The sequence below is a fragment of the Toxotes jaculatrix genome, chromosome 13 (assembly GCF_017976425.1).
Source record: "Toxotes jaculatrix isolate fToxJac2 chromosome 13, fToxJac2.pri, whole genome shotgun sequence".
NCBI classification, from domain to species: domain Eukaryota; kingdom Metazoa; phylum Chordata; class Actinopteri; family Toxotidae; genus Toxotes; species Toxotes jaculatrix.
The window spans coordinates 502,188-530,108 of record NC_054406.1 but is presented as its reverse complement, the minus strand read 5'-3'; the positions used below and the strand labels follow the sequence as shown (position 1 = coordinate 530,108).

General features: G+C 46.1%; 2 protein-coding genes across 4 annotated transcripts; one reads left to right on the top strand and one right to left on the bottom strand.

Annotated features, from left to right (window-relative positions):
* The first annotated feature begins 135 nt into the window (after positions 1-135).
* On the top strand, positions 136-9,461 carry anp32e (acidic (leucine-rich) nuclear phosphoprotein 32 family, member E). 3 transcript variants are annotated; one of them, XM_041052917.1, is made up of 7 exons: positions 136-312; positions 3,240-3,389; positions 3,779-3,901; positions 3,990-4,152; positions 4,230-4,321; positions 5,315-5,363; positions 6,027-9,461. In XM_041052917.1, exons 1-7 carry the CDS (start codon positions 259-261, stop codon positions 6,113-6,115), a joined length of 720 nt encoding a protein of 239 aa, XP_040908851.1. In that variant the 5' UTR covers positions 136-258; the 3' UTR covers positions 6,116-9,461. The 3 variants fall into 3 exon arrangements, with proteins under 3 accessions (XP_040908851.1, XP_040908850.1, XP_040908849.1); XM_041052916.1 differs by having other exon boundaries at positions 4,230-4,339; XM_041052915.1 differs by having other exon boundaries at positions 4,230-4,357.
* Positions 9,462-17,470: 8,009 nt separating this feature from the next.
* On the bottom strand, positions 17,471-27,101 carry plekho1a (pleckstrin homology domain containing, family O member 1a). Its single transcript, XM_041053766.1, has 10 exons — positions 27,075-27,101; positions 25,626-25,775; positions 22,285-22,425; positions 21,296-21,400; positions 20,979-21,080; positions 20,464-20,793; positions 19,819-19,916; positions 19,097-19,259; positions 18,856-18,968; positions 17,471-18,302 (listed from the first exon to the last, which is right to left on the bottom strand). Exons 1-10 carry the CDS (start codon positions 27,099-27,101, stop codon positions 17,471-17,473), a joined length of 2,061 nt encoding a protein of 686 aa, XP_040909700.1.
* Positions 27,102-27,921: the final 820 nt, after the last annotated feature.

Below are 27,921 nucleotides of genomic sequence, written 5' to 3'. Positions count from 1 at the left end.
GGGATATTCCCGCCCAGGATTACGGCCGATCAGTCCTGATTGACGTGGCCACCTTCCAATCAGCGGCAGAGCAGAGCCACGCGGCCAACCCTGTGCGGCTGGGGGCGGGGCTCCGGCGGAGGGGGTAGGGCGGGAGGTATCATGGAGGATCAGTAGGCAAACTGTGGCCGTCAGAGAAGAGCAGCCCCCGCTCTGATCCCCGGGACTTTATCAAGTGTTTACCGACGCTTTTAATCACCTCTTACGGCAGACTTCAACATGGACATGAAGAAGAGGATCACTCTAGAGCTGCGGAGCAGGAACCCGGCGGAGGTGAGCCTTTTGGATTTTGATAACATTTTAATTGTTGCCTGAAATAGTCCGGGAGGTGATGTGCGACCGGAGCTGACTGGCTGCTCCGCCGCGCTCATCACATGGAGTCCGCCACGGATAACGCTCTGAACGGAAACTTTACCGTGGGACACTCGGTCCGTAAACCTCTTATCGATCAGGTTACAGTCTGATCAGCTGCCGCCCGCACCTCGGCTGAGAACAGCGTCTCTGGATGGATGTGGAAGCATCTCACGGCTCGGTTCGTCCGCCCGCCCCCTCCTCCTCCTCTCCGGTGAAACACTTCTCTCCGGGAGGCTTTAAATATGTCACCAAAATTCACTTATTAGCACTACATTCACGGTTCTCATCGTCCCGGAACGGTTAACGAGCCCACGCAGTTTGGTTTTGTCCCGTTCGAGCGTAAATCGTTTATAACCGCTTCACGGTTGACGACGTGTGCAAGTTTAACTTTTAATCAGTCACCGGCCGCTCGGAGCAGCTCGACTTTACCGGAGAATAAGTTCGACACGCGGGTGTTTGTTCCGGAGCCAGCGCGGGCTTCTGGTCCCGGACAAACACTGCGTGTCGACCTCAACAACAACAACGACGTCGGCGGGTATTTGGTTCTCCGCGAGCGGACATTTTAAGTCGCCAACGGCTTAAACTTCGACGGAAATACCGTGTAACCCGACATTTTACCGAAGCCCGCGTCGTTAAACTGGATTCAGAAGCAAACTTAGCGTCTGTTGTGAGGTTTTAAACGATGTTTTGGTGCGACTCTGCTCGGTGGGGGACGCAGGGCGCACCGAGGTCGGTCACAGAGACATTTTGAGTGTGGAGCTGGAGCTCGGTAGTAACGCGTTACCGACTTACCGTTACAGAAAGCGGATTAGCTGTGGAGGTGACGGGGAATTACACGGACATCGACGAATGATTGTGTTGGATGATCGTTAAGACAAAACACGAACTCCGCGTTACATCGTGCTTCGTCGTTGTAACGTGATTACCGTGTAACGCGGAGTGTCGGTGCTCGCTAACAGCGTCGTAACGGCTCAAAATGGCGTTACCGACTGGGCCGATTACCGCCGCCGCTTTAACCATGCGGAGGAATGCGTGTGTGGATCTGTAGGAAAGTAACATGACGGACCGGACCGGACCGGCTCCGCCTGTAGCTGCCGGGAAACGAGTCGGATCCATTAAAACACGGTGTGACCGCAGTAACGTGTCCTGTTTAATCGGTGTTACTCGGATTCTTTCGTCCCTTTTAAAGCACAGCTCCGTGTGTGTGTGTGTGTGTGTGTGTGTGTGTGTGTGTGTGTGTGTGTGTGTGTGTGATTAAGTTATATAACCGGACGGCCAACCGACCAGCTTCAGTTAAATAACACACTCTCCGGTGCTCACGGTTCAGACTCGGTGATACACACTCATCCAGCTCACTGGTGTCATGTTGTATGAAGTGGGGGGATGCCGGCAGATGGTGTGTGTACAGGCTCAGTGGAACCCCCGCCCCCCACCACACACACACACACACCAGACTGTGCATGTAGATTATAGTAGTTTAAAGCCCCAGCTCGTGCGCGCGCAGTGGTAGTAATGGCCGTCGGTCTTCATTGATGCCTGGTGGCCTGAAGCTCTGACACACTCAGACTCTGCTGCTTATATAAGCCCAGGACCCAGAGGAACTCTGGGAAACACAGGCACCACCAGTCTGAACAAAGTCCAAACCCAGGTGTTACACCTCAGCTCACACCTGTCCATCTCTGTTTGTCTCTGTCTGTCTCTGTCCATCTTAGGGCTACAACCCACAGTTACTTTCTAAAATAATCTGAAATGATTAGTTGATCGATCAGTTGATCAATCACTGACTGATGATGAAGTCGATGGTTTCATGTTTTTGGTTCAACGTTCAGATTGAACGACAGAACAGACGTCTGAAGACGGCGCCTCAGGCTCTGGGAAACTGGCTCACTGTGTTAACACGAATGAACTGATCGAGAAAAAAATCTGTAACTTATTGATAATGAAGAGTCATCAGTCACAAGCGTCACTGTCCTCGTGAATCAATCTGCCATTTATTTTCTGTCTGAAATGCCAGGGCTCCACACACAAGCCAAAATCTGTCAGATGCAACTGAACTTCTTCATTGGTCGGCTCCGTGCACCTGACGTGTACCAGGCGTGTCTCTGTATGTCTGCAGAGACCCGCCCCCTACTCTGCCTCTGATTGGCTCTTACTCCAGTATTCTTCTTCACTGAATCCAGGTGGGGGAAAAGTAAAACCACACCCTGCACTAACCCCCCCTCCCCCCACCCACCCGCAGTGACAGCACAACCTTAAACCACACAGGTGATTCAACATGAAGAGAAGCACAAGAAAAATGCTGCTGTGTCTGTGAGCCTGGAGCCGTGTGCGACGCAGCCCAACGCAATTTACTTCAGTGTATTTCAGCAGCTTGTTTTATCCAGCAAACAGTGTGTGTGTGTGTGTGTGTGTATATATATATATGTAATTTTATAGTTTATTTAATTTTTGCTCGAAACTGTGAATTGATTATTTAAAATGTTGTCGGTTCATTTCCTGTCGATCGACCAATGGGTTTCAGCTTTCACTTTAAAGCAGACGGTTAGCAGGAGCCTCTGCTGGACGTCAGAGGAACAGCAGGTGAAAGCAGTTCTAGGTCAGGGTCAGCTTTACTGTCATTACACAACCCAGGACTGCAGGCCGACGTGCAGCTGGAGCTGCTTTACGTTACATCGGTGTAAAATACACCACACACGTTTAAAAACAAAGGATGAACCTTATCAGTAAAATACAGTGTAAAGCATCAGTCTTCAGCTGTGCAGCCTTGATGCAGCTCCACTGGTTTGTTCTGGACTTTATTTCTTTTTCCTCTTCGTCCCATCTCCCTCTGCACACCCACCTCTCAGATAGCAGAGCTGGTGGTGGACAACAGTCGCTCTGCAGACGGGGAGGTCGAAGGTCTGACGGACGAGTTCACGGAGCTGGAGTTCCTCAGTATGGTCAACGTGGGTCTGAGCTCGCTGGCTAAGCTGCCCTCACTGCCCAAACTACGCAAGGTAACACACAGGCCGAGTGTCGGGGCAGTTTCACTGCGATCCACACAGGGTCTCTGACAGGACCAGTGTTAAACACAATCGTATTGTTTCCTCATAAAAAGGTTTTAAACAGTCCTGGATTAATGAGCAGCAGCATGGAGACATGTCTCTTGGCTCCTGTGGCAGTTAGACACCATCAAAAGACATTACAGTTACAGACAGACTGTAGACACACTGACCCACAACATCACAGACGATCACCAGTGGAGTAGAACATAGATTTCTTTCTCACACTGAATCGTGTGTGCTGGTGTTTTGTAGGGTTTCTTTAACACAGCTCATTGTAGATAATCTGCCACAGGTGAGTAAGAACCTGAGCTTCCTCTTCTTCTTCTTCTCTGTTTTCTCAGCTGGAGCTCAGCGACAACAACCTGTCCGGTTCTCTGGAGACTCTGTCAGAGAAATGTCCCAACCTGACCTACCTCAACCTGAGCGGGAACAAGATCAAAGAGCTGAGCAACGTGGAGGCGCTGGTCAGAATACACACTCTCACACACACTCACACACGATGACGCTGCTGCTGCTGCTGCTAACATGCTGATGTAATGTTTCCTGCTGCAGCAAAACCTGAAGAGCCTCCAGAGTCTGGACCTGTTCAACTGTGAGATCACGTCTCTGGAGGACTACAGAGAGAGTGTGTTCGAGCTGCTGCCTCAGGTCACCTACCTGGACGGCTTTGACCAGGAGGACAACGAGGCTCCCGACTCTGAAGCCGAGGACGATGGTGGGACACTGAGTTTAGTGTGAACGTCGTCTCTGTGTGAACGTCGTCGTCTCTTAACGTCACCTCTGTCTTCGCAGATGAGGACGGCGAGGACGGGGCGGGGCTGACCGGTGACTATGAAGAGGAGGACGATGAAGAGGAGGATGAGGATGGCTCAGAGGGAGGAGAGGTGGGGCTGGGCTTTCAGGTGAACCGGGGCGATCAGGTGGGCAACTCAGGCTTCAGCCTGCAGGTCGAACCACAGCCGGCTCAGACACAGGTCTGCAGGTCCCCATAACACACCTGTCCTGAATAGCACCTGTACAACGGTGAGACAGAACCACCGAGCAGCCAGCCGCAGGCCAGGTGTTCCACAGCAGCCTCTCTGATTCCTACTACCAAACGCACTGTTTAGTTTCACAAAGTCATGAGGCTGTGGGGCAGAGGCGGGGCCAAGGGTTGACTGACAGTTTGATTCGATGCTCATGTGGTTCAATGTAGAATTTTATTTGAAATTAAGTCCAGTTCTCTGCCTGGTCTGATATGAGCCGGTTTGATGGGGTGACCTCAGGTGTGACCTCAGGTGTGACTGTGTTCTTGACCAGGTTCAAAACCAAAATGGCCGCCTCTGACATGTGATCCTGATGAAGAGAAACGGTGGTAAAAAAAAAAAAGCATCAGCCAGAAAGTTTTCAAAATAAATGTTCAGAAGATGTAACTACTGTAAACGTTAGCAGTGACTGTGTGAAATAGTTTTTCAGTATTCAGGTTTTATTTTGATTCTGAACTGTTGTCATTTTGTAATTGGCAGAAATTTAAAACTCAAAATATAAAGAAGAACTTTCCACATGAAAGAATAAACTGGTTTGAAACGTACAAATCTGTTTCAGATCTGATCTGAGAGAAACACGTAGGTCTGTTATACAGCTCTGTGTGTTTATATGTCTATGAAAGTTTAGAGTTGATTAAACAAACATTTAAAGGGATGAAATCAGCTCAGAGCAACACGCTGTCGGAGTCGGTCTGATGGAGATCAGCCTGGTCACACTGATGTAGACGTGATTAACACCTGCATAGCTTCGTTAGTGTTGTCCAATCAGAAACAAGCTGCCTGCCTTTTATTTTGAAAGTATAACACTTCAGTTTTTCCCTTCTTCTTCTTCTGTCTCTGTCTTTGTCTCAGGAGGAAGACGAGGATGAGGAGGACTATGCAGAGGAGGAGGAGGAGGAAGGTGAGTGTTGGACCGGCTGTGACGGTGGAGGAGGTAAAGTGTGTGTCTGCCAAGAACGTCACGACACAAACCACTAAACTTTATCAATAACACAGTGAAAACACACTGACGTTTTAAAACAGGAAGCACTGAATGTGATTTCTGGATCAGAGGCTGATCGACGTCAGAGCGGCGTTAGGGGCCGTCAGCCATGCAGCGAGCTGACGAGCGTCCGTATGAAAGTGTGACCTGAAGGCAGGTGGTGACACAGTTCATCAGAGAGTGAATGGATGAATATTAACAGGAAGTGTAACATGTTTGATGAGTCAGCGTCTAAGATGACGACGTCTTCATCGTCATGTGATTTGACAGTGAGGTCTGTAGCACTGTGTCGCCTGCTAATGCAGCTCAGCAGCTACAGAGATAAACATTTAAATCACATTAAATCTCACTGTTGGTCTGGATCCTAAATCTGCAGCTTAATCCACCAATCAATGGATCCCTGAGTGGATTCCAATAAAGCTAAAAAAGCATCACGTCCCTAAAACTGATCCTTTATGTGAAGTTTTGTAAAGACTCCTCCTCCTGTAGGTGGTTTTCTATCAGTAAAATAACACATGCAGACTTCTGATTGGTCCCAATCCTGACAGCCACCTCTGATTGGTTGATTCTCTCTCCGTGTAGAGGAGCAGGCGGGAGTTCAGGGACAGAAGAGGAAGAGAGAAGTGGATGATGAAGGCGAGGAAGACGAGGACGACGACGAAGACGACTAGTCCTCCGGGCCGACCGTCGTCTGTGTGTCGTCCTGTCCTGTTTCTGTCCGTCTCAGTCCACCTCTGGACCCGACCTCCGTCAGACAACCACTGCAACTACAGCAAATACAGCAACCGGCAACAACAACAGGGACAGCGAGAGCAGCGACAGGAACAGTGTGATCTGAGATAGTTCCTTTCAGTTTGCAATAGAATATCATCTTTTACTTTTTAGATAATATATAAGAAGATTTTATCAGAACTTTACCTGTTGGTTGTCACCTGAAACTCCACGTTTCCCTTTAAAACCTGGTTCAGGATCAAAGCTTCTGTCTGTCTGGTAAGTCTGTCTTCTCTCCTCTTCCTGAACTCTGATCCTGGTCTGAACATCTGAAAGTCAGGTCCTGGTGTGGATCGGCTCCTTGTTAGCAGAGCTTTGTGAGAACAGAAGACGCTGGACTGAATTTCTGTTTTCCGTCTCCGTGGTTGGCTCCTCCTCTTCGTCCTCTCCTGCTTGTATTCATCTGTTGACGACCGTTTCGGGTCACAGTACATGTCCAAAACGCTTCCAGAAAACTTTAGGGACTGGACTCTGTCCCCACTCAGCCGCTGGACCCAGGAGCTTCTCCAGTCCAGACTACAAGGTTTTCCCCGATCTGTCTGTCCCAGAGACAAAAACACGAACACGCAGCTTCTTTTAACTGATCTCGTTTCTGACTGATTCCTCCGCTCAGGTGCTGCTGCACATGTGCGTTACCACGGTTACCTGATGATTTTGTATAAATTGAGGCTAAAGTTCAGATCAGGTCGCTTTATGAACGGCAGGTGATTGAACTGGAGTTTGTGTTTTTAAACTGACGTAGCAAACAAACCACCAGAGTCCACGCCGAACTGGACTGAGACCACCGGTAAAGGAGGGTCTCCGTTATTTGGTCCACACCCAAAGAAATTCAAATAAAGAATAAACGCAGCAGAGTTTGATTTAACGAGACCTGACGGATCGGCTGTGAACGCAGCCTGAGTCCCACCTGTGCAGAACCTGTCACACCTGCAGCTGAAAGCTGAACACAGTCGTGTGTGTTTGTAGTAGCTGTGGGTTTTCTCCGGGTGGAATAATCGTGTCGACCTGGCGACGTCATGTTCATGAAAACCTTGTAGTCTGCGCTGGTCTTCGTTTGCTTTCTGCGACCTGAAACTCTCGTCCCAAACCTCCACAGCTTAGCCTCAAATCCACCAGAGTCTGCAGCCGTCCGGAGATGAGACCTTTGTTTCTCGACCTGCGTTTCTGAGCCTTCAGCTGAACGCTTCGTTTTTCTTTGAGTTTCTGAGCTTCAAACCACCATCCAGCCAAATCCACCTTTTAAAGATAGGCCGTGTCCTTCAGGATCAGAGCCCAGTTCTTTCTTCAACCATATCAGTCTCTGGACTCTTCAGGACCTCAGTGTGTCCAACACCCAATCAGGGACATCACACGTGTCCGTCTCCACCTGCCACGCTGGGTGTTTGAGGATCTTCGTTCTCCGTCTCGTTTGAGTCCGATAAACTTTCCCTGAACTGGACGAATAGTGCTCACATTGCCTCTGCTGTCTCTGCCCGTCTCACAGTCCAACATATGCAGAACTGCTGTCGCTCAGGTCCACGTAGATCGTATTAATATTTCCAGTGTGTGTTTGATTTATTGTAGGGACTCTACAGGGAAGTTAGGGGGCGGGTGGGAGGAATTATTAGTTCTGTGTTTGTTTTCTGAAGTTAACAGCGACCTGTCTTTGTCCCCAGTCAGCAGCTGTCGATGTTTTTAGGTTGATGTAAAACCGAGCGGCTCATGTTCAAACTGACCGTCCCCCCGTGATGTTCAGACCACCGCCGCTGTGTCACACTTCAGGCTCCGCCTCCTAAAAAGGACTCACTCTTTGAACTAAACCTGACAGAAATGTGCGGTGTGTTCAGGTGCTCTCAGACTACAGTGGCAAACTAAACAAACATTTGAAGAAAAGTTCAGAGAACTGATGTCTTGAATGTTGTGTAGGTTCAGTCTGATCCTTTGGTTGTAAACCCAGATCAGGATCAGGATCAGGTTCAGGTTCAGGGTTCAGTTAAAACAGGAACCATTCTGTTTGAGGTTTGTCACAGGAACCAGTCCTGACTCAGCGCAGCAGGTTCATGTGTCGCTCTGATGGTTCTCGGCTTCCTGTTTGGAGTCATTCACTTCCTGAATTCACTTACACCTGTTCGTCTGGTCAGCCTCTAACTCTACGCACTGGCAGAAGTCACCTGAACACACCGTTACAGCGGCAGGTGTGCAGTGGATTATGGGATATGGAGGACGAAAAGATATAATAGCTGTGTCTTCCAGACTTTTTCCGTCTAGTTGAGCTGTTTGAAGGAGGCGGAGTCTGAAACAGGACACACCTGTTGCGTGTGTTTCAGGTGTCGCTGCTCTGCGTGGGAATCTGCAGCCACGTGAGCAGCTGCTTTTTACTGTCTACTTTCTCCTGCTTTATTAAACAGGAACAAACCTGACCAGGATGGAATTAAATAACAGGACAATCACACAGACAGAGTCCAGGAAACGTCCAAAACCTTTAGAAAAAATCTTTTTTCCACTTCCTCATTTTTCTCCTGGTGAGTCAGGTTTGTTCTTGACTCTGCACAGCTCTGACTTTTATCTGAACTGCTGTAAACTTTAGCTCTTCTCTCGTTTACACTCTTAAAATCAGCGTCACTTTAAATACGTCCACGTCTGGTTTCAGACACAAACAGAAACTCGCTGACTCAGGCTTTGAGGCTGGAGATGTTGGACTGAGGCAGCAGACAACTTTTATCATGTTTTAAGATCTGAAAGTTTCCTGAAATCAATTAATTGAAAAAATAACTGGCAGATTAATTGTTAATTGTTAGTCACGCGTTGGAGTTTTGGGTGGGAAGCCAGCAGGGGATCAGGTCCAGGTCCCGACCCCGACCTCGTGGTCTGTTGTCAAATTTAACATGCACCAGGCATAAGGATGTGTTTGACGTGATGTGTTGTTTTTAAGAGTGTAAAGGTCAAAGGTCACGTCTGTGAGGCCTGCTGAGGTTGGTTTTAACTGGTTTTTAAGGCAATATTGTAAATAGACTCTCAGCTCATTTTCAGGTTTGTTTTTATTTTGTTAATGACAAATAATTTTACAAATGTTTTTGTTTTCTGCAGCGAGGTGATAGTTGACCCACGCCTTTGACCTTTGACCCCAGCTCACTCCTGTCAGCTGTTAGTTTCCCTCCATCTTCCCGTCTGTGGGGAAAAACTTTGAATTTTTGTGTGATGTAACCGAAACAATACTGAGGGGTTTTCAATAAAAATATTTAAAAGGAAAACAAGTTTTTTCAAAATAATTTGAGAGGAACTTTTTTCTTTGCTTTAAACTGTTTTCCAATGTTTTGAATGTTTAAATTCTGTTTCCTAAACACCTGCAAATACCTGAATTCATCTGCTCTTTATTTTCTAAAATTTAGGAAAAATCCACAAATGCCCAAACAAATTGGACAAAATATAGATAACCGACCTAAACCAGGACTCCTCCTGGATGTCTGGACCAGGAACAGAAGTCTCACCTGCAGACACCTGAACATGTCAGCATGTTTCTGTTCAGAAGGTGAGTACGAGCCTCCTAACAGTCAGAATCAGATTAATTAAAATCAGTGTTTGTGTTGAAAGAACAACGTTGGGGAGGTGATAACAATAAAATCTCCTGTCACATCAATGTTTGAGACTTTAAATCTTTAAGTCTCAGTATTCTTGTTTGTTCACAAGCCTGACAACATACGAAGAGTTTCGACTTTCCAAGTCCCATGAAATACAACAGGCACAAACATGGGAAAAAACTAGAGCTTATCACAGGCTCATTTTTAATTCTTAAAATTTTTTATCAGGTGCTTATAGAGCTGTGCTTTACGGACATGAGATTATTTGGTTGATTACAGTGAATAAGAGGACAAGTGAATTAATGTTGAAAAGAACAAAAGAAACAGTATCAGGGATAAAAAATCGAGTTTGTGGAGTTGTAACTGTGGGAGAAAGAACACGTGAAAATTCTCAGTGTGTAATGAAAAAACAATTTTTTATTTTTGCTTGAAAAATTACAAACAATTGATGAAGATAGTCGGAGATTTATTTTGGCAGTTGACTAATTAATTGATCAACTTGATTGTTTTAATAAAATAAAAGTGAAAAATGAACTGAAGCTAAAAACTGAAAAAGTAACTGAAAAGAGCAAAGTGTAATGTGAGCTCATAATGCTGCAGGGCGGCATGAGTCTCAGTTCAGCCTGTAAACAAACACACACACACACTTTGTAAGGACTCGGCCTCCATATGCTGATAAACATCAATAAAATATGAGACACTTCTTCTAATGGACAGAGGGAAAGAGAAAAGGGGGAGGACAAGAAAAGAGATCAAATCAAACGTAGAGAGAAAAAAATAAAAGCAAAAATGGAAAAGAGACCAAATTAATTAGATCTTTAAAAAATGAATGACAGCAGAAAGAGGATGAGAAAGGAGAGGAAAGAGGATGGGAGGAGAAGGGAGGGATGAAAAAGAGAGAGGAGAAAATACAGGAGGCTGGGAGATGAGAGGAGCTGTGGAGAAGAGATGGAAGAGGAAGGAGAGAGGATGGAGGTTAGGAAGTAAAAAAAAATGGAGCAAACAGGACAATGTTATGGAAATTTTTGTCATCTTCCTGTAAATCACATAAAGTCATTGTTAGAGAAAGAAGTCGCTCTGTACGTTCAGCTGAGAGACAGAAAAACTCTGAAATGAACAACTGGAAGAAAACGGGATCAAATTTGTGAAGTGAGTTTATAAAAACAAGTGAGACTTTTATTTTTGTGAGCTTCATGATTATTTCCTGCTTCCTCTCAGTGACGATGCCACAAAAATAAGAGCCTGAGGTTCCTGCGTGTTCAGAGTTTGTCCTGCAGGTGGCGCTGTCGTCTTTCTGCTGATTCTGATTTCAATGCACCAAACTCTTCTTCTTCTGTTTGAGTTTTACATTTTCTGTGCTGTGATGTTGAAACGTGAAACGATGGAACCAGCTCAGAGTTTTTCAGACGCGTCAGGTCTGAAGTAAAGGACCTGCTTCTCTGCTTTTCTCTGGAAACATACAACATGTGTGTTCAGGTGTCACGTGTAAATCCTTCAATGTTTCCTCCTGTTAGGAGGCAAGTCAGCAAGGAAAGCAAACAAGGCAGTAACATGAACAGGAAGTGCTGCGTGTTGCCATCACTGCTCCAGAGTCACCTCTGATGATTTCTGATTGATTTCTGATTGTGATCAGTTTAATAGAAATGAATCAGATGGTAGATGCTGAGGAGAAAGATCAGGTGAGACTCTGGTTTAGGTCAGGGTTCAGGGCAAAGGAGTGTTTTATGTCAAGGAGGGTCCTCACAAAGATAGACCAACATGTGTGTGTGTGTGTGTGTGTGTGTGTGTGTTGGCATGTTAGCATGCCGTCCTGCCATCGTGTGTTAGCTCCTCTGAAATATTTACACTCTCCAAACTAAAAGCCTTTGGCTGTCATGTTCTTTTTATAACACGCACACGATGAGCAGGATGGGTCGATGACATCACTCTGACCTCACTGGTTGTCTGTGTGTGGTTGCTGATGATGTCACTGTCTTCTCCCTCTCAGTGTGTGTTGATAATAAACATGGAATATTTTTAGTGCTGTTGCTATGAGAGCTGCAGAACCAGATCCACATCGGGGAATGGAATGTAACCTCCATCCATCCACTGCTGCTGATCCGGAGTCGGGGCTCTGTGGTCGCAGGTCAAGCAAGATAGTCCAGACGTCCCTCCCGTTCCTCCGGTGGGATCCTGAGGCGTTCCCAGGCCAGATGAGATGCAGAGTCTCAGCGTGTTCTGGGTCTACCACGGGGTCTCCGATCAGTTGGTGCCTGTAAACCCTCCAAAGGAAGGGGCCCAGGAGGATCCTGATCAGATAACTGAACCACGGAGAGGAGCAGCAACTCTCTGCCCCTCGCGCCGTCTGGATGTCTGAGCTCCTCACCTTGTCTCTTCAGCTGAGCCTGACCAACTTATGGAGGAAACTTATTTCAGCCCCTTGAATTCCCCCCAAACACGTAAACTCCCTCACCTGAGGCAGCAACTCGTTCCCAAACCAGACGGAGCCAGTCAGCGTTTTCCAGCAGAGAACCACAGACTCGGAGCTGCTGATAAACAGAACCACATCATCTGCAAAGAGTGACAGAAGGAGAGCGACTGGCCCAAGAAAATGTCTTTAAACACAACAACCGTCCCTCACTATCCCTCAGCAGGATCGCTGACAGTGTCTGCTCAGCTCAGGACACCACTGACTCCACTGACTGCAAGTTCAAGACCTGATCTGCATTTACTGTGGACGTTGCTGGTTTACGAAGTCCCACTGACTGGTGGGTTGATCCGACACTTGTGTCTCAAGTCAGTTTTATTTCTGTAGCATCAAATCATAACAAAGTGATCTCAGGGAAGTTTCCACGATCAGAGGGACACGCTGCAGCCTGACAGAGGAGGTCGTGGTTCTCCAGCACTGGTGAGGTCAGGGTGGAGGAGAGGAAAGAAGGAAAGGAGAGGAGGAAAGGAAAAGAGAGTAGCATGGAGGACAGGAAGGAAAAAAGAGAGGAGGATGGAGGAGAGGAAAGAAGGAAAGGAGAGGAGGATGGAGGAGAGGAAAGAAGGAGGGCGAGGCTTTGAACAGACGCTGCAGGGCTGAGTCACAATGAGCACAGATACCATCCCCCAACACACACACATGATTACACACTAACACACTCACGCTAACACACACTCACCTCCTCCACAATCCTCCTGTTTTAAATGAGAATGAGCTGTAACACTGACCTGGTTCACACCTCTGAGAGAGAGTGTGTGTGCTGGTACATCGATGTCAGCGTCCTCACAAAGATAGATGTACCAATAATGTTTGTTAATAAAAAATGTACCCCACCCCACCCTCACCCTCTCACCCCCCACCCCCACCCTCTGCAGTGAGAAGCATCAGACAGCGTCAGTGTAAATAATTTATTGGACTCTGATGTGAACATGAATCAGACTCTGCTGTTTTATCTCAGTAAATAACCCAGTTCACACACACACACACACACACACACACGGAAACCTCAGAAGATAAATGTAGTTCATTAGTTTGGAGTCTGATCTTCACCTGCTGCAGACGGATGAACCCACAGGTGAAGATGTGCTGTGACCTGTGAGGTGTGTAACGCTCAGTTTCAGATTGTTTCATGTCTTGTCTCAGGATCACGTTTGTTGTTGTTTTTACAGGGCTAACGTTCATCTCACTGCTGCTTTACTCTGAGACGAGCGTTTCCAATGATGGAGTCGCTCAGAACAGTCATAAATATGAGCTGCAGATCCTGGCTGGAGATTTTAACTCTGGGGCCCGAGGCCCCTGTTACAGGAGTTCATAAAGTATTACACACAAACAAATAAGCTGTCAGTGCATGATCACAGTCTGTGAAGCAGAGCCTAGATATCTGGAACAAGGACTCAGATCCTGTTGAAGTATCTATATCTCACTGAAGTGAGGGATCTGCTGCTTTCAGTTTGATCCTACAGTAAAAACCATAGAAGAAGAGGCTCAGTGTTCAAATAGGACTCAGCGGGTCCTCGTCAGGCGTGCAGCTAGGCTAGCAGTTTCCCTCTGCCTCCAGTCTTTGTGCTAAGCTAAAGACTGGAGAGATGAACCTGATGTTAAATAGTCAGACTGTTCCTTTAAGGTGGATCTGGTTTTCAGATGCAGCGACACGCAAACAGCAGCAGATTAGTCATCAAGAAATGCCCATACATGCATTCACACACACACACACAGGTCAGTGAGCTGTAATGAAGAGCAGAGCAGATGTAGGGCAGGACTAACAGCATCGCTCCATTACACAGCTCCACCTCTACAACACACACACACCAACACTCTGTGTGTGTGTGTGTGTGTTCGCGTGCACATCTATCTTTGTGAGGACCTTTTAAATCACAACCATTTTAAAATTTCACAGTTCACTTTATGCTTCAGTGTCTCCACAGTCTGAACGCGCCACAGTAGGAAGAAGTTTAGGGAAAGAAAAGCAAATAAGGTTTAATGCTGGTTAGTGCTGGTTAGTGCTGGTTAATGCTGGTTAGTGCTGGTTAGTGCTGGTTAATGCTGGTTAGTGCTGGTTAGTGCTGGTTAATGCTGGTTAGTGCTGGTTAGTGCTGGTTAATGCTGGTTAGTACTGGTTAGTGCTGGTTAGTGCTGGTTAATGCTGGTTAGTACTGGTTAGTGCTGGTTAGTGCTGGTTAATGCTGGTTAGTGCTGGTTAATGCTGGTTAATGCTGGTTAGTGCTGGTTAGTGCTGGTTAGTGCTGGGTAACTAAAACAAATGCCAGCAGTAGATGTTCATGTGTTCATGTGCGACTAACTGGCCTAGCTTGATATCTGTAGGCTGGTTTCAGTCGTCAGGTGTTCTTCCTTGTTCTGTAGCTGCTTCGACTAAAACACAGTTTTTATCTACATGTGACTGAGTCAAGTATGAAACAGAGCTAACAGATCAGACGCACCTCAGATTATTTAGCAGGAACAAAGCTGTGGCTTCGTTAGCATGGCTAACATCAGCTTCCTGTTCTCTTTACTTTTACTCTGAGTTTGAAGAGTACGATTTAAAGTTGAACCTTTTCACATCTGTGTGTTTGATCCACCAGATTTAAATGCTATTTGTTCATGAGAGATGGAAGTTTGAGAAACCAACATTTGGTCTTCAGGAGTTTATTCACACAGGGAAAGATTCAGCCAGTGAGGTGAGATGAAGCCACCTGTCACTTTACCTTGATTCAGAAAGTATGTTGAAATGGAAAACGACAGACTCCATCTGGGATGAAATCACTGTGAATGACGGATCAGTGGAAATAATAATAACGTCCCACCAGCAGTTTCTTTAGCTTCTTTTATTTTGGAAGTGAAGACGAGGTCTGGATGCTCAAACAGGAAATGAACAGTGTTTTTTGGTGCTGTTTACTCACAAATGCATTGTTGTATATAGTATAGTAATATAGTAACATCATTCAAAAACATCAACATATAAATCTATAGTTAATTAAAATAAGCAAGAAAGAAAACATTTAAAATAACTTCACGTTCATATTTGGACAAAGTGAACAGCACGATGTTAAATTATACAGCGTATCCTCTGCATATGAAAACTTTCAAATATGCATAAACTTTAAAATAAATAAAAATAAAGAACTGACATCTTTTCACCAACATCACTCACAGAACAATGAATCCATGTTTTCACCTCTTACAGTGTCAGTGCCTCCGTCTACAAACTCACTTTGAATTCATGGAAATTTGTGCAAAAAGAGAAAAACCTATTAAAAACTGTGATGTGACAGAAACAAACAGAAACTCAGAACAGAGAGAAATTACTGTGAATCTTTATCGTTACTGTACCAACACAAAATGTGACCTTAAAACAGAGACAGACTAATTATTCACCGGCGCCTGTCAGCCAGTATCTGACCAGTATGAAGGTGGTTGAAACGTCAGCAGCTCTTTTTGTCGTCCACATTTCTGGAACGTATTAAGCCTTAAATAAACGTGCATGTTTTTATGAAGCAGCTAACAATGATTTCAATTATTGATTAAAATATCAGTTATTTGTGAGTCTCTTTATCGAACCAGTACAGATTTATTTATTTATTCATTCCATAAACAGCGATTTATTTTAAGCCAGTATGCAATAAATAGTGGTTTCAGAGCTAAGTGTGAACTATAGATATTTCTTACTGTACTGAAGATAGTACTTTGTATTTCTGTAATGACGTGTGAGTTTCATCACATATGTCTGACACATTTCATGGCTTATGTTTGGAACATGTAAATTACGTCTGTTCGTGTCTGCGACATAAAGTTTTCATCGTTTGTTTCTATGAGATGTAAACGTTACATGTTCTTTTGTCAAGTTCATATTTCAGCTGTAAATATGTAGCTCACAATTCTCTAAACAGTTTTAAAAAGGATCCTAATCAAAAATATATTTATGTTTTTTTCCAACGCTCAAAATCGATGTTGTTTTCTCCCCCAGCAGTCGGATCAGTCGGATTCTCACTGTGCTGATTCAATTCAAACTTTGTCAGTGCTAACACACACCTGCCAGCTCTGAGGTGGGCTGTGCTTTGTGATTTAATCTTGGGATGTGTTCCTGTCCAAGAAGCTTTCATGTTGCATGTTAAGACATTTCACCTCAGTAAATCTGAAGCCAAGTCCACGAGCTTGCAGAGAAAAACTCCATAGTACTGAGAGAGGGAGGGACAGGAGCTCAGAAGCCCAGCAGCTCGTTCCTGATCGGGTTAATCCAGCCGTGCTCCCTGTTCTGGGACAGAACTGAGAAATGAGAACAGTCTCATAGAAGACATTGTCTCTCTATCATACTCGTGTTATTGCTTATTCTCTCTTCATGATGTAAAATATTTAACTCCCTGATTTTTGTTTTAGCTTCACAAAACTCACTGTTGATGAGAAAATCTCAGCAGTGACTGAAAGTACATTGTGGGAGGGAAATAAGGAGCCGCAGCTAAATCAGAGACTGAGAAGTTCTAAGTTCATTTTAACAGAAATGTCACAAAAGACATAATATATTAGCAAAGAAATCGGGTAACATATTTATATTCTTACTAATCAGCATCAGTTTTCGGTGTATCCTTACTCTAAAAAGAAGAAATGTACAGCAAACCCCCCCCAGCCCCCGACCCCAGCCTCCCCCCACTGTGCCCGCAGTAAACATAGTGCTCTTCAGTGCTGTCATTGAAAAAGATTCCCACTGTAAAAAGTTTGACATCTTTGTTTGGAAAAAACGTCTTTGAATGACAGACGGTCTTTTGTGTCTCAAAGACACAGAAAAGAAAAAAACTTGTCTTTGAAATGAACAGAGAGGATTTTCACTTCACGTTCAGCGAAAAAGAAAAACGTTCAGCACCATTAGAGGAGGTGAAGCAGGAGCCTCTCCATTAAAACTGTATTTACTCCAATTAAATGTGACACATCTGTCACACAAAGAGACTCTGTGGAATAAAAGGGGCAGCAGAAGTAAGAGGGCGTCTGACTGGTGACAGTCTAGTGCACTGTGGAGGATTAAAGTCATTAAACCTCCTGGGAAGAACTGTAGATTGCTGGTTTCAAATTAATCCACATTTACTTATGTGTTCATGTGCATCCCACCATCCGCACGTTAAAAGATGAAAACATTTGAGGGATAGAAATAAAATCCTTTCAGCTTTTTGTGCGTAGGGTTAGAGTTAGAACCGCTGCCACTTTCACTGAGAAATTCAATAAATATTTGTAAGAAAAAATCCTCGTTAAGGTGTCTCAGACTCATCCTCGTCCTCAGGTGATGTTGGTGAGGCAGGTGTGTCGTCCTCATCTGCTGCTGCAGTCGTCGTGGGCAACCCAGCCGCCGCCGCCGCTGTCGATGTCATCTTTTCGTAGGTCCTCCTACGCTGTCGCCTCAGCGTCTGGCTCTGCAGCTCCTTTACTTCCTGCAGCACTTCCTGCGCCTCCTTCCACGATGACACGGCCTCCTCCAGGAGGCGCTCTGCCTCAGCACGCCTCCTCTCCACCTCCAGGTCCTCGCCTGACAGCAGAGAGGGAGGTGAGGCTGGCAGAGGTGGGGACAGGCGGTGTTTGTCGGGGGTTTTGGGCTGAGAGGACTCAAAGGATCCGGAGAGACTTGGGGAGTTCTTCTGACTCGGACAGGGTGACTCTTTGCTGCTCCCCAGACGAAGGGAGTCAGTTTCGCTGCCTTGTGATGAATCAGATCCTTTAACCTGAGAGGATTCAGATCCTCTGACGGATGGAGGGGATTTGGGTGACTTCTGTAAAGGAGAGTCGTCCTTGTTGGGACCGGAGGAGCTGGACGATCCCTTGAGTTTTGGTGAACAGACTGTGTCGGAGCTCTTTGATTGTGGAGAGTCGGTGGCCGTCAGACAAGATGAATCTTTCAGTCGAGGAGAGTCATTTGCTTTCGTGGCAGGGGAGTGGGATCCTCTGGAGCGAGGCGAGTCATTCCCTTTGGAGCGACTCTTCTTGGCTTTGGATCGAGGAGACTCTCTCCCTCTCAGTCGAGGAGAGTCTTTTCCCCTGAGGCGAGGAGAGTCGCTGCTCCTGCTCCTTGGAGATCCAGATGACCTGCTGAGGATCACAACCACCATCAGTTAAACTTTGGTCCTGTTAGGCATCACCGTGCAGTTTTCAAATATTTCCTGGGTAATTTTCTCCTACAGCCCTTTTGAACTTTGTGTTTCTCCATCTTTATAAACTCATACTGTGCCGACAAGCATCGTTCAAACTCAGTGGATCTACAATGTGAACAAAATGGATAAGGACTGTATCTGATCTGAGACAGCGTGAACCATTTTGGACACTCTTTGCCCTTTCCCTTTAACGGGACCTTCAGCTTGAATTAAAGTTCCATGAAATTAATTGTAGATATTCCTGGTTGCCAGATGATTGAAGCTAATGAGTTTCCTCTGGTCTTTTAATGTCAATACCAACTTTAAGCAATGCACTGTTCCCCAAAAATAAACGGTAAGAGAGGTTTGGAGTCCTGGACAAACAGACCACAGGACAGTTCAGATTCCAAAGACCTTTTCTTGATTTGATTTGGGGACAAACTGCAGACTATAAGACAACACTTTAGGATGTTGACATCTTATTAAATGTTAGTGAAGGTGATTAAACTGACCTGGAGTGAGGAGACTCTGAGCCCCTGAGGTGATGGAGTCGAGGGGAGTCGATGCCCTTAAGGTAAGGTGAGCTGCCTCCGCGTTCCCTCTCTGCTTTGGCTTTCTGCAACTCCTGTCAGTCACAACACACAGTACTGGTCTTTATTGTGTTCCATTTTACCTTCTGGGTCATAAAGTTTGCTCCTGTCAAATAAAGATCAACCACTGAGTCAATAAGACTCATGGCCAAAGCAGTCGGACCTGCAGTCTCATCTCCTCCAGCAGCTCCTGAGCTCTCTGCATCCTCTGGGCGATAAGGCTCTGCAGCTGACCAACCGGCTGCACTGAAGCCCCGTCCCCCGCCTCCTCATCAGTCGGACAACGCCGAAGAGCAGACCGCAACTCCGAACGAATCATCGCCGGTCTGAAGGAAGAGGAGACGGAAATGGGACAGAGGGAAGACAGATCGATGGGATGAGGACGAATTCTGGATTCAGAATTTTTATAGAATATAGAATTTTTATGAACTTTAAAGCAACATATCAGTGGATTTACTAAGTGTGGAGGTTCGTTCTTGAACAAAGAATTTAACCTTGACTTTTGACTTTTTAGTGGTTGAACATTTTGAACCATTATCTGAACATTTACTTTCCATTCCTTGTTTTTTTCCTTCTAGGTTCAGTTCATTTTCTTAAAATTGATTTTCTCAGACTTGAAATTTGCTGCTGATTGATAAATCGATTGACCCAGTGACTGACCCAGTGACTGACCCAGTGATTGACCCAGACTGAGACAAGCCTCGGATGGATGGATGGATTATACTGCAATATCCATTATATGGATCTATACTGTGCTTTTTATATTTCTTTGTCAACATGAATCCAAGGTGAGCAAAATGTCAGAGATTGCTAACTTTATTGTTATCGGGGATGGATAAGGTGAGTTGAGATAGATTTCATTTTGTCTCCGAGGTGTTTGTTTACCTGGAGGAGAGGACTTCATCCATGGAGGCACAGCGACTCCGGCCCTGCATGCTGAACCTTTTCCCGGGCTGTGGTGTTCGAGACTGAGCCTGGAGGACCTGAAGTGAAACACTCGGTTGAAGTCTGCTTCACCGGCAGGCACTGTAATCTGGTTTAGACTAAGAAAGACAACTGACTTCTACCCACATCTCAGTGTTTTTCTTTTGGTTTTAGCTTGAGCACATTTAATGACACAGATTAAAAACTTCTACTGCCGTCAAAATCTCTCGTCTCCACACTGAAACAATCATGGACATCAGTAAGAAACTGATAATCTATATTTTTCTGAAAAAGTAAAAAAAAAAAACATCAAATTTGGCTCAGGTTCTCAGCTAATACTCAATAAGGGATGAAATGAATCAGAAACTGAATCTGGAACTTTGGGTTTCACACTTGGCAGCTGGCACCTGTCAGACGAGGTCTTCAGGTCCCAGTTGCAGACTGAGACTTGTGCAGATGTATGTTTTTAGGTATGTGGGTCAGTCTCAGCCCCACTAACTGATTCATTCATGAAATTATCCTGTATGTTAACAGAATAAGAAAACAAGTAATGATCAGTGGAGCAGATGTTTTGATCTACGAGGATCAGAGTGTTAGTTTACCCACCTGCACCTGCTGGTTCTTGTGGACCCTGGAAGCCTCCAGGTGGGACTGTTTTCCCCAGGACCGCTCACTCCCCCTGGGCAGACTGCCAGTCTTCACCTTGGGCTCCTTGGAGGTCACCCTGAGCTTTGAGACGTCAGTGCCAGCCCGCTGACGACCACCAACCCCCTGAGATCCTACAACCGCCACCTGACCACAGGAAACCCCCTGCTGGAGGTCGACCCGGAAGCTGTTCTCCCAGGATTCCTGAGAATCGCCATCGTAGTCTGGGGAGAAACCGTCCTCCTCAGCGACCAAGTCGAGGGTCAACATGCCATGGGCGGAGGTGGATGCCTTTGGTGAGTGACAACAGGATCTTATTAAAGATAATGATGTTAATAGATAGAATATACTTTATTGATCCCTTTGGGAGGTCCCTTGGGGAAATTTGGGATAATGTCTTCTATCAAAGGGTTTTGATTAAGAAAAACAGGCAGGAAAGGTTAAACTGGGAGGAAGTTAACAAGAGATCCCAGTACCACGGCCATGAGGTGTCCTCTGGTCGGCAGCCGGCGGCCATGAGGAATCTTTGCTCGGTCTCTGGTGGGATGAACCAGTGCGCTGTCCTCCTCAATGGTCACCTGGACAGAAACACAGAAACTGACTACAATGCTCTCTGAAATGTGAGGAACAACACACCTCTTAAATCACATGTAGATTATCAGGGTTTATTAAGAAGGTGCACTGACTCTTTGGTCTGTAATTAGTAAGGTCACTTTCAAGAAGGTGTTGAATTCTTTAATAGGATGATTAAGGTTCATTGAAGTCTGGAAGTCAGCTGAAAAGTCACCAGTACCTCGTCTAAAACTCTGTTCTTGGCTTTGATGATCGCCACATTGAGGGCATTGACCCATGATTCCTTTTCCTCAGGACTCACTGCAAGAAACACGAGGTTGGGAACCTGCAAAAAGGCCAAACACTTTATTTTAATGACATCAGCTGGACAGACGGACGGTGGCGGCGTTCTGTCGAGCAGAATTCAGACAAACCTCTGAACTGATGCAAAAACTGAATTTTTATTACTGCTCAGTGAGTTTCAAGCTGCTGGAAAACATCAGATCCCACAGGTTACTGATGTGGTCATGGAGTCCTGTTTAGCTGGAGTGTCATGTTTAGCTGAGTATGATCAGTGTCAGGGTCAGAGGTCAAACAACATCGCAGTATTTCTGGGGTAGTCGTCATCATTTTGATTTTATGCTGTAAACTTTTTGACTTCAGCCCTGTACGGCGGCTGTAGTGAACTGCAGGAGAGATTATTCTGCTGTAGCTCGTCCTCTGACGGACTAATGGGATTCTGCAGATTAAACCTTTTCAGAGGAGAAACAGCAGCTCAGCCAATCACGGCAGCTGAGACGGGGTGGGTGGGTGACATTAAAGCTCATCCACCAATCCTGAGATGGATTTAGGAGGAAATCCACCAATTACATGGCGGTATGGATGAGGGTGGGGGTGTAGGCGCAGTGTAATCTCTGAGCACAGAGGACGGACATGAGAGGATGAAGCCTGACTCTGCGTCGGCTTCTCCCGCCTCACACTGTTTCAGAAACCAACTTTACAGTTCAGGACAAATGTGATGTTTCTGGATCAAAGCTCGTTGTTTTTGGCTCAGAGGAGATTCAGTGGTTATTGGAATTCAGTCCTAAAGACGATGAATCAAAGCTCAGTTATTCAACTTTCCTGAAATTTTTTTCAGTTACCTGAGACGCTGAGAATGAACATCTTCAGTTAACAAGCTCACCTGTCGATCACATGACAGTAACAGTGGAAACGTGGCGTGTGACTCACGGTATTTCCCGGCTGCCTGCAGCGCAGCACAGTGAAGCGACTGTGGTTTTTCTTGCTGCGACTCTTCGCTTTCCTCAGCTCCTCCGAACGCTCGTAATCAGCCAGGTCGAACACTTCCTGCGCTTTCCGCTCGTCCTTCACCTGGTGACACAAATGAAAACCAACACTCACATTTACACAACCTCAGATCTCACACATTCACTTCAGATTTGGTGCCTGGACAGTTTGGACAATTATCTTTACAAATCCGACATCACTTCCTGTAAAGCTCTGGACAGGATGTGCACTTCTATGAAACGAGTTCTGAGTTTCAAAGACAAACAGACAAAAGCAGCTTCAGTCTTTGATTCTGTAATTATCAGAAGACCTCAATCAATCGATCAATCAATACTTTAATATTAAGATTAAAAAAAGTTAGAAACTAAAAAATCATAAAAAGGCAGCGATGGATCAGCTGATGTGAGTGAGTGTAAACCGATGACATCACTGCTGTTTTAAAACAGCAGCAGAAGAAGAAGAAGCCGTTGGACTGAAGCTAATTTGCTGTGGCTCAGTTGAGTGTTTGGAGCCTGAACTTTCACATGGATGACGTTCGTCTGTGATCGACACACACTCCACCACCTCTGATCATTAAAGCCGTTCATTCGTTACGCTTTAACGATGCAATGGCGTCAGTTCACGTTAACGCTGACGCATCATGACGCTGCATCATGGTCTGAAAACTAGATTCAGAGAGGAGGAAGCAGGAAGTGAGTGTTTAACGTTACTGCAGACAGGGACGACACGAGGAGGAACAGATGGATTTAAAGTCCATGGACACACACTCACTCACACACTCACACACACACACACACTCACTCACACACTCACACACTCACTCACACACTCACACACACTCACACACTCACTCTCACACACACACACACACTCACTCACACACTCACACACTCACTCTCACACACACACACACTCACACACACACACACACACACTGTGAAGCCTCCCTCAGGCTGCTGGTGTATTAAAATGTTCTGGGTCAGTGTTTCTGCTGAAATACAGAAACAAGACGACTAATGATGAAAAAAATAGAATTACAGGAAAAATTCAGACACACACACACACATACAGACACACAGTTGTGGGTCATTATTCTGCTCAGTTCAGTTCATTGGACAGAAACTGAGAAACAACAGAAATAAAATCAGAATCCATGAAACAGACACAAAACCTGTTAAATGAATGTGACAGTATTTCAGCTGTAAACTGCTGAGTCTGATTTCCGAAACAGAACAACGTGTCCACCTGTTTCCTCAGCTTCATGTGCTACATCTATAGTTTTGCTAATGCTACAGAGCTAAGGTTAGCATTAGTCTTGTAGCGTTAGCATCCCTTAGCTCTCAGATCTGTGTCCGCTGTGGAAATCAACACTAATGTTTACTGTTTTCTTTTATTTCTGTCTTTTCTTCGACTGATGTTAGCATGCTAACCAACTAGCATGCTAACCAACTAGCCAGCCCATCCAGTCTGCCCTCAGTCCAAGGAGAGGATGAAACAGTAGCGCCACCTGGAGGACGTGCTCTAACTTCTCCTAAACACGAAGATGGCGGAGGAACCTGTTGAGTAAGCAGCTGCTAAACGTCGGCTCCGTCGCCTGTAAAGTGTTTTCTCTTTATTCTCGAGCTTTGACGACACGTCTGTCCAAACTGTTCAGGTTAGAAACTGAAACTTTATGAAGCACTCGCTGTGATGGTCTGAGTGTCAGTGTCTGAGTCAGCGTCCCACGGTCTCCACTTACATAACTAACTGTTGTATAATGCAGAGCTGCAGCATCAGCGTGAACACTCAGCACCTCAGCATTCGACCACACCTGCTGCACCTGTCCTCGGGGAGGCGTTCAGGGCCTCAGCAATAATCTGAAATCTGAGTCTGCGTCCTGAAAACTTCCTGTGGGTCAACAACACAGAAATGAAACATCTGCTCAGCAGCTGCAGCTTTTTAAACCCGTCTGCTCTGAACCTCTGTAACCTGACGTTATGTGATGGATCACCTTCACCAGGCATGACCACAGAAGAAGAAAACCTGCCCCACCCCCACCCACCTGCCCCCGAAACACAGGACAAGTAGCTGCTCACAGATTTAGACCAAGTTTCCTGTGACGGAGACAGTGATGTCCTGTGGACATCCGTCCTCTCTTCATCCTTCTCTTTAGTAAATAATCAGATTCAATCGTCTGCTGACATCACACAGCAGCATCCAGCTCAACCAATCAGCTGCACAGTCAGTGTGTGTGTGTGTAGCTTCGGGCTCAGCTGTGTGTTTGATTCAACAACACGTGCTAACTGTTCAGCTAGCAGCCGTGTGTGTGTAAATGTGTACTTGTACATCTATCTTTGTGAGGACCAGCATCATCACACAGGAGGAAATATATAAACTATTTTCAGAGGTGGATGAATCCACAGTTGGTGCTGTAGTGAGTGTTTGTGGCAGCAGGATGGTGTGTGTGTGTGTGTTCATGGTGATGGTGGAGGACTCAGGGTTGGTTAGTGGGAGACGTCCAGTGATGGTTTAAGTCTGAATGTGGGACATCAGCTGACACGTCCTGTGAGGTGACCGGGCGTCTCGCTGTGTCAGACCTGCTGCACCTGAGCAGCACGGGAACAGGAAGCTCTCCTCTTCCTCACACTCTTCACTTCAACAGCAAAACCACTTCACAGCAACATCTGGGGAGTGAGACAGCCGGCTGATAACATCTGTCTCCATCAGGCCAAACGCTGAGTTAGAACCAGGAGAATCACAGACTGACTGACTGAACGTGACCTTATCACAGCCAGAAAATCTCAGGACAGGAAGTTAACTGGCATGTGAGTTTTATAACGGATCAATAATTTCAGTCATTTTTTAGGCAAATAAGTAAAAAATGTTCCAGTTTCAGTTTCTCTCGTGAACATTTGCAAACATCCAAACCTCAGGTCTTTTTTCGTCTTTGTTTTAGATCCAGAACCTTTTGGTTTGGTGATGCAGAAGATTCCAGAACGTTTCTGAAAGCTTCCACCTGTGGACAGCCAGTCCAAGACCAGGTCAGTCTATCTCTGGTTTCTGTTCTGAGCTGGACGTCATTCTTCATCATGGCCATGCTGTCACAGCTGTTTACAGATGTGGCAGGTGTAAGGGACACAGAGCAGGTTGTCCTGGTGGTCTCCAGGTAAACACCTGCCAGGGACCAAGACCACTACAGGCCTGACCTTCAGCTAGGAGAACTCCACTCCCTGACCTGTGGACAGAGGCTGACTGAGTTTAAACTGGTTAAACTGGTTTAAGCTCAGTCCTGGATGAGGACTCACCTCCTTGTCAGAGATGTAGAGGTGGTCTCCTCTCAGCACCACATATCGGTTCCTCCACAGTTCTCTGAAGATCCCTCGACCGCAGAACTTCCTGATCCAGCCGAACTTCTCCGGTTGCTGGGCCACCGGCTGACCTGAGTCCTGAACGCCCTGAAACACACAACAGCAGGGGTCAGAGAGGGACTACAGAAACCAGCAAAGACCCTTAAAACACCCAAACAACCAGTTTGATAGAAACGTCTGAGGGCCCAGCAGAACCCACCAGGACAGCCAGATCTACCATCCAAAGTCCAGGTTTCTCACAGAAATGGTTCTGTCCTTTTTCAGATGGTTTACAGTGACGTTAACAACAGGAAACGACCAGAATCAAACCTGCGATGCTGCAGCCACTCGGCCGACATCAGAACCACACGTCCATCAGGACGTCTCCGAAATAAATACCTGAAAATTCAAACTTCAAGAGAATCGTTCTGATATTTGAGTAAAGGATCAAACTGCTGAGGACAGTTTGTGGCATCCTGTTCACGGACGGAGGGAAGGAAGGGAGGAAAGAAAAAAGAAAATTCTAGAGTTTGTTAGAGAAATAAAAACAAAACAGGAAGACAAAGCGAAACGGAACGAGGAGACAAACGTCAACTCTATGGAGGAAACAGAGAAGAAGAAACATGAAGAGGAAACAGAACCAGAGCCTCAGAACCAGAATCCGGGCGTAACAAAAGGCTGAGGCAGAGACAGGCAGCCGATGGACAGGTTAGCACCTGTTCAGACAGATCGTGGTCAGGATGACACGTGGTTCTTTCTGGTTTCAGATCCTCAGAATTGGACTGGAACACAGAAACAGGGTCCGATCAGGGTTTTCCTCCTGACGCTGCTCCAGCAGCAGGACGCAGGACGTGAACAGCTCAGATCTCCTGCTGTTCTCTGAGAACCACCGGTGAGAACATCCACTTTCCAGAAGAATCCTGATCCATCTCAGTTTGTCTCAAACGGCTCGGACCCATGTCTCCTCAGACGGAAACAACAGGACATCAGACTCAGACGCTGTCCAGGTGTTTTTCAGGATTAAATCCTGATCAGTCCCTGATAAAATGACGGATTCAGGGAAGTTTCAATGAATAATTCAACAGGAAGTGATCAGTGATGCTCATCGATGATGATGATGATGATGATGATGAAGAATGAACAGTGCTCTGTGCTCTTTGTGAATATTACAGGAACATCAGCGGAGGATTTTCTCGGTTCACGCTCTCAGTGAGTGGAGTATGTTGTGTGTCTGTTGTGTGTCTGTGATCTGAGTCAGCGCCGACTCCTGAATGATGATCACATATCTTTTTACAGGGCAGTTGTGAATAGATGATGGATGAATGAGTGATGAGAACTGAGTCGGTGCTGAAGGATGAAGATGAAAACATGAACGGAACCGTGAACGGACACGAGCCTGAGTCCTACCCGCCTGCTCTGGCTGCTTTTCTTCATCCTCCCGCCTCAGTCCGCCGCGGCTCTCACGAGAATCACACCGACCGGGGAGAGGTGCAGCCCGGCCGCCGGTAGCTCGGTGCCCGTTAGATCCTGGTGCTGGTGTCGGTGTGTCCGTGGCCGGTGGTTCCGCTGCTTCAGCTCTGCGGCTGTTGTCTGAACCGAGGCAGCATCCACCCGGTGCGTGTGTGTGTGTGTGTGTGTGTGAGAGAGAGAGAGAGAGAGAGAGAGAGAGAGAGAAAAGGCAGATGCTCCCTCTCAACACGCGCGTGCACGCCCCCTGACACGCGGACGCGCACGGTAGCCTATATTCCGTAAAAAGAGCCCGAGAGCGCCATCTACTGACACACACACACACCTACTCTGTGTGTGTGTGTGTGTGTGTGTGTGTGTGTGTGTCAGTGAAAATGAATGAGTTTAACTTCAGATGTGATTGTCTCCGTTTGGACTTTTCATGAAACAGAATTCGTTTCTTCATTATTTTGATGTTAATGATTAAAATTCAGATTTCTGATCTCATAGTTCAGACTGATGTGTTTTCAGAGTCTGAATCAGTTTGTTGATCACACACAGTGTTCAGTGTGTGTGTGTGTGCGCTCTCCCTGACCTCACCGATGTTCTGCTTGGTCGTTATGGTTTTACGTGGACTCTGGTCCAGAGGCAGAGACACTTTTCCCTTTAGATGTGTGTTTGTTCACAGTGTGACATGGAACATGCAACAGGCTGCATGCTCAACCCTTTATCAGGCCCTAACTGTCCCCTGGTCATGCTGCTGTAGGCCTAGACCACCGGGGGACTTCCCACAATGCAACAGGTTTGT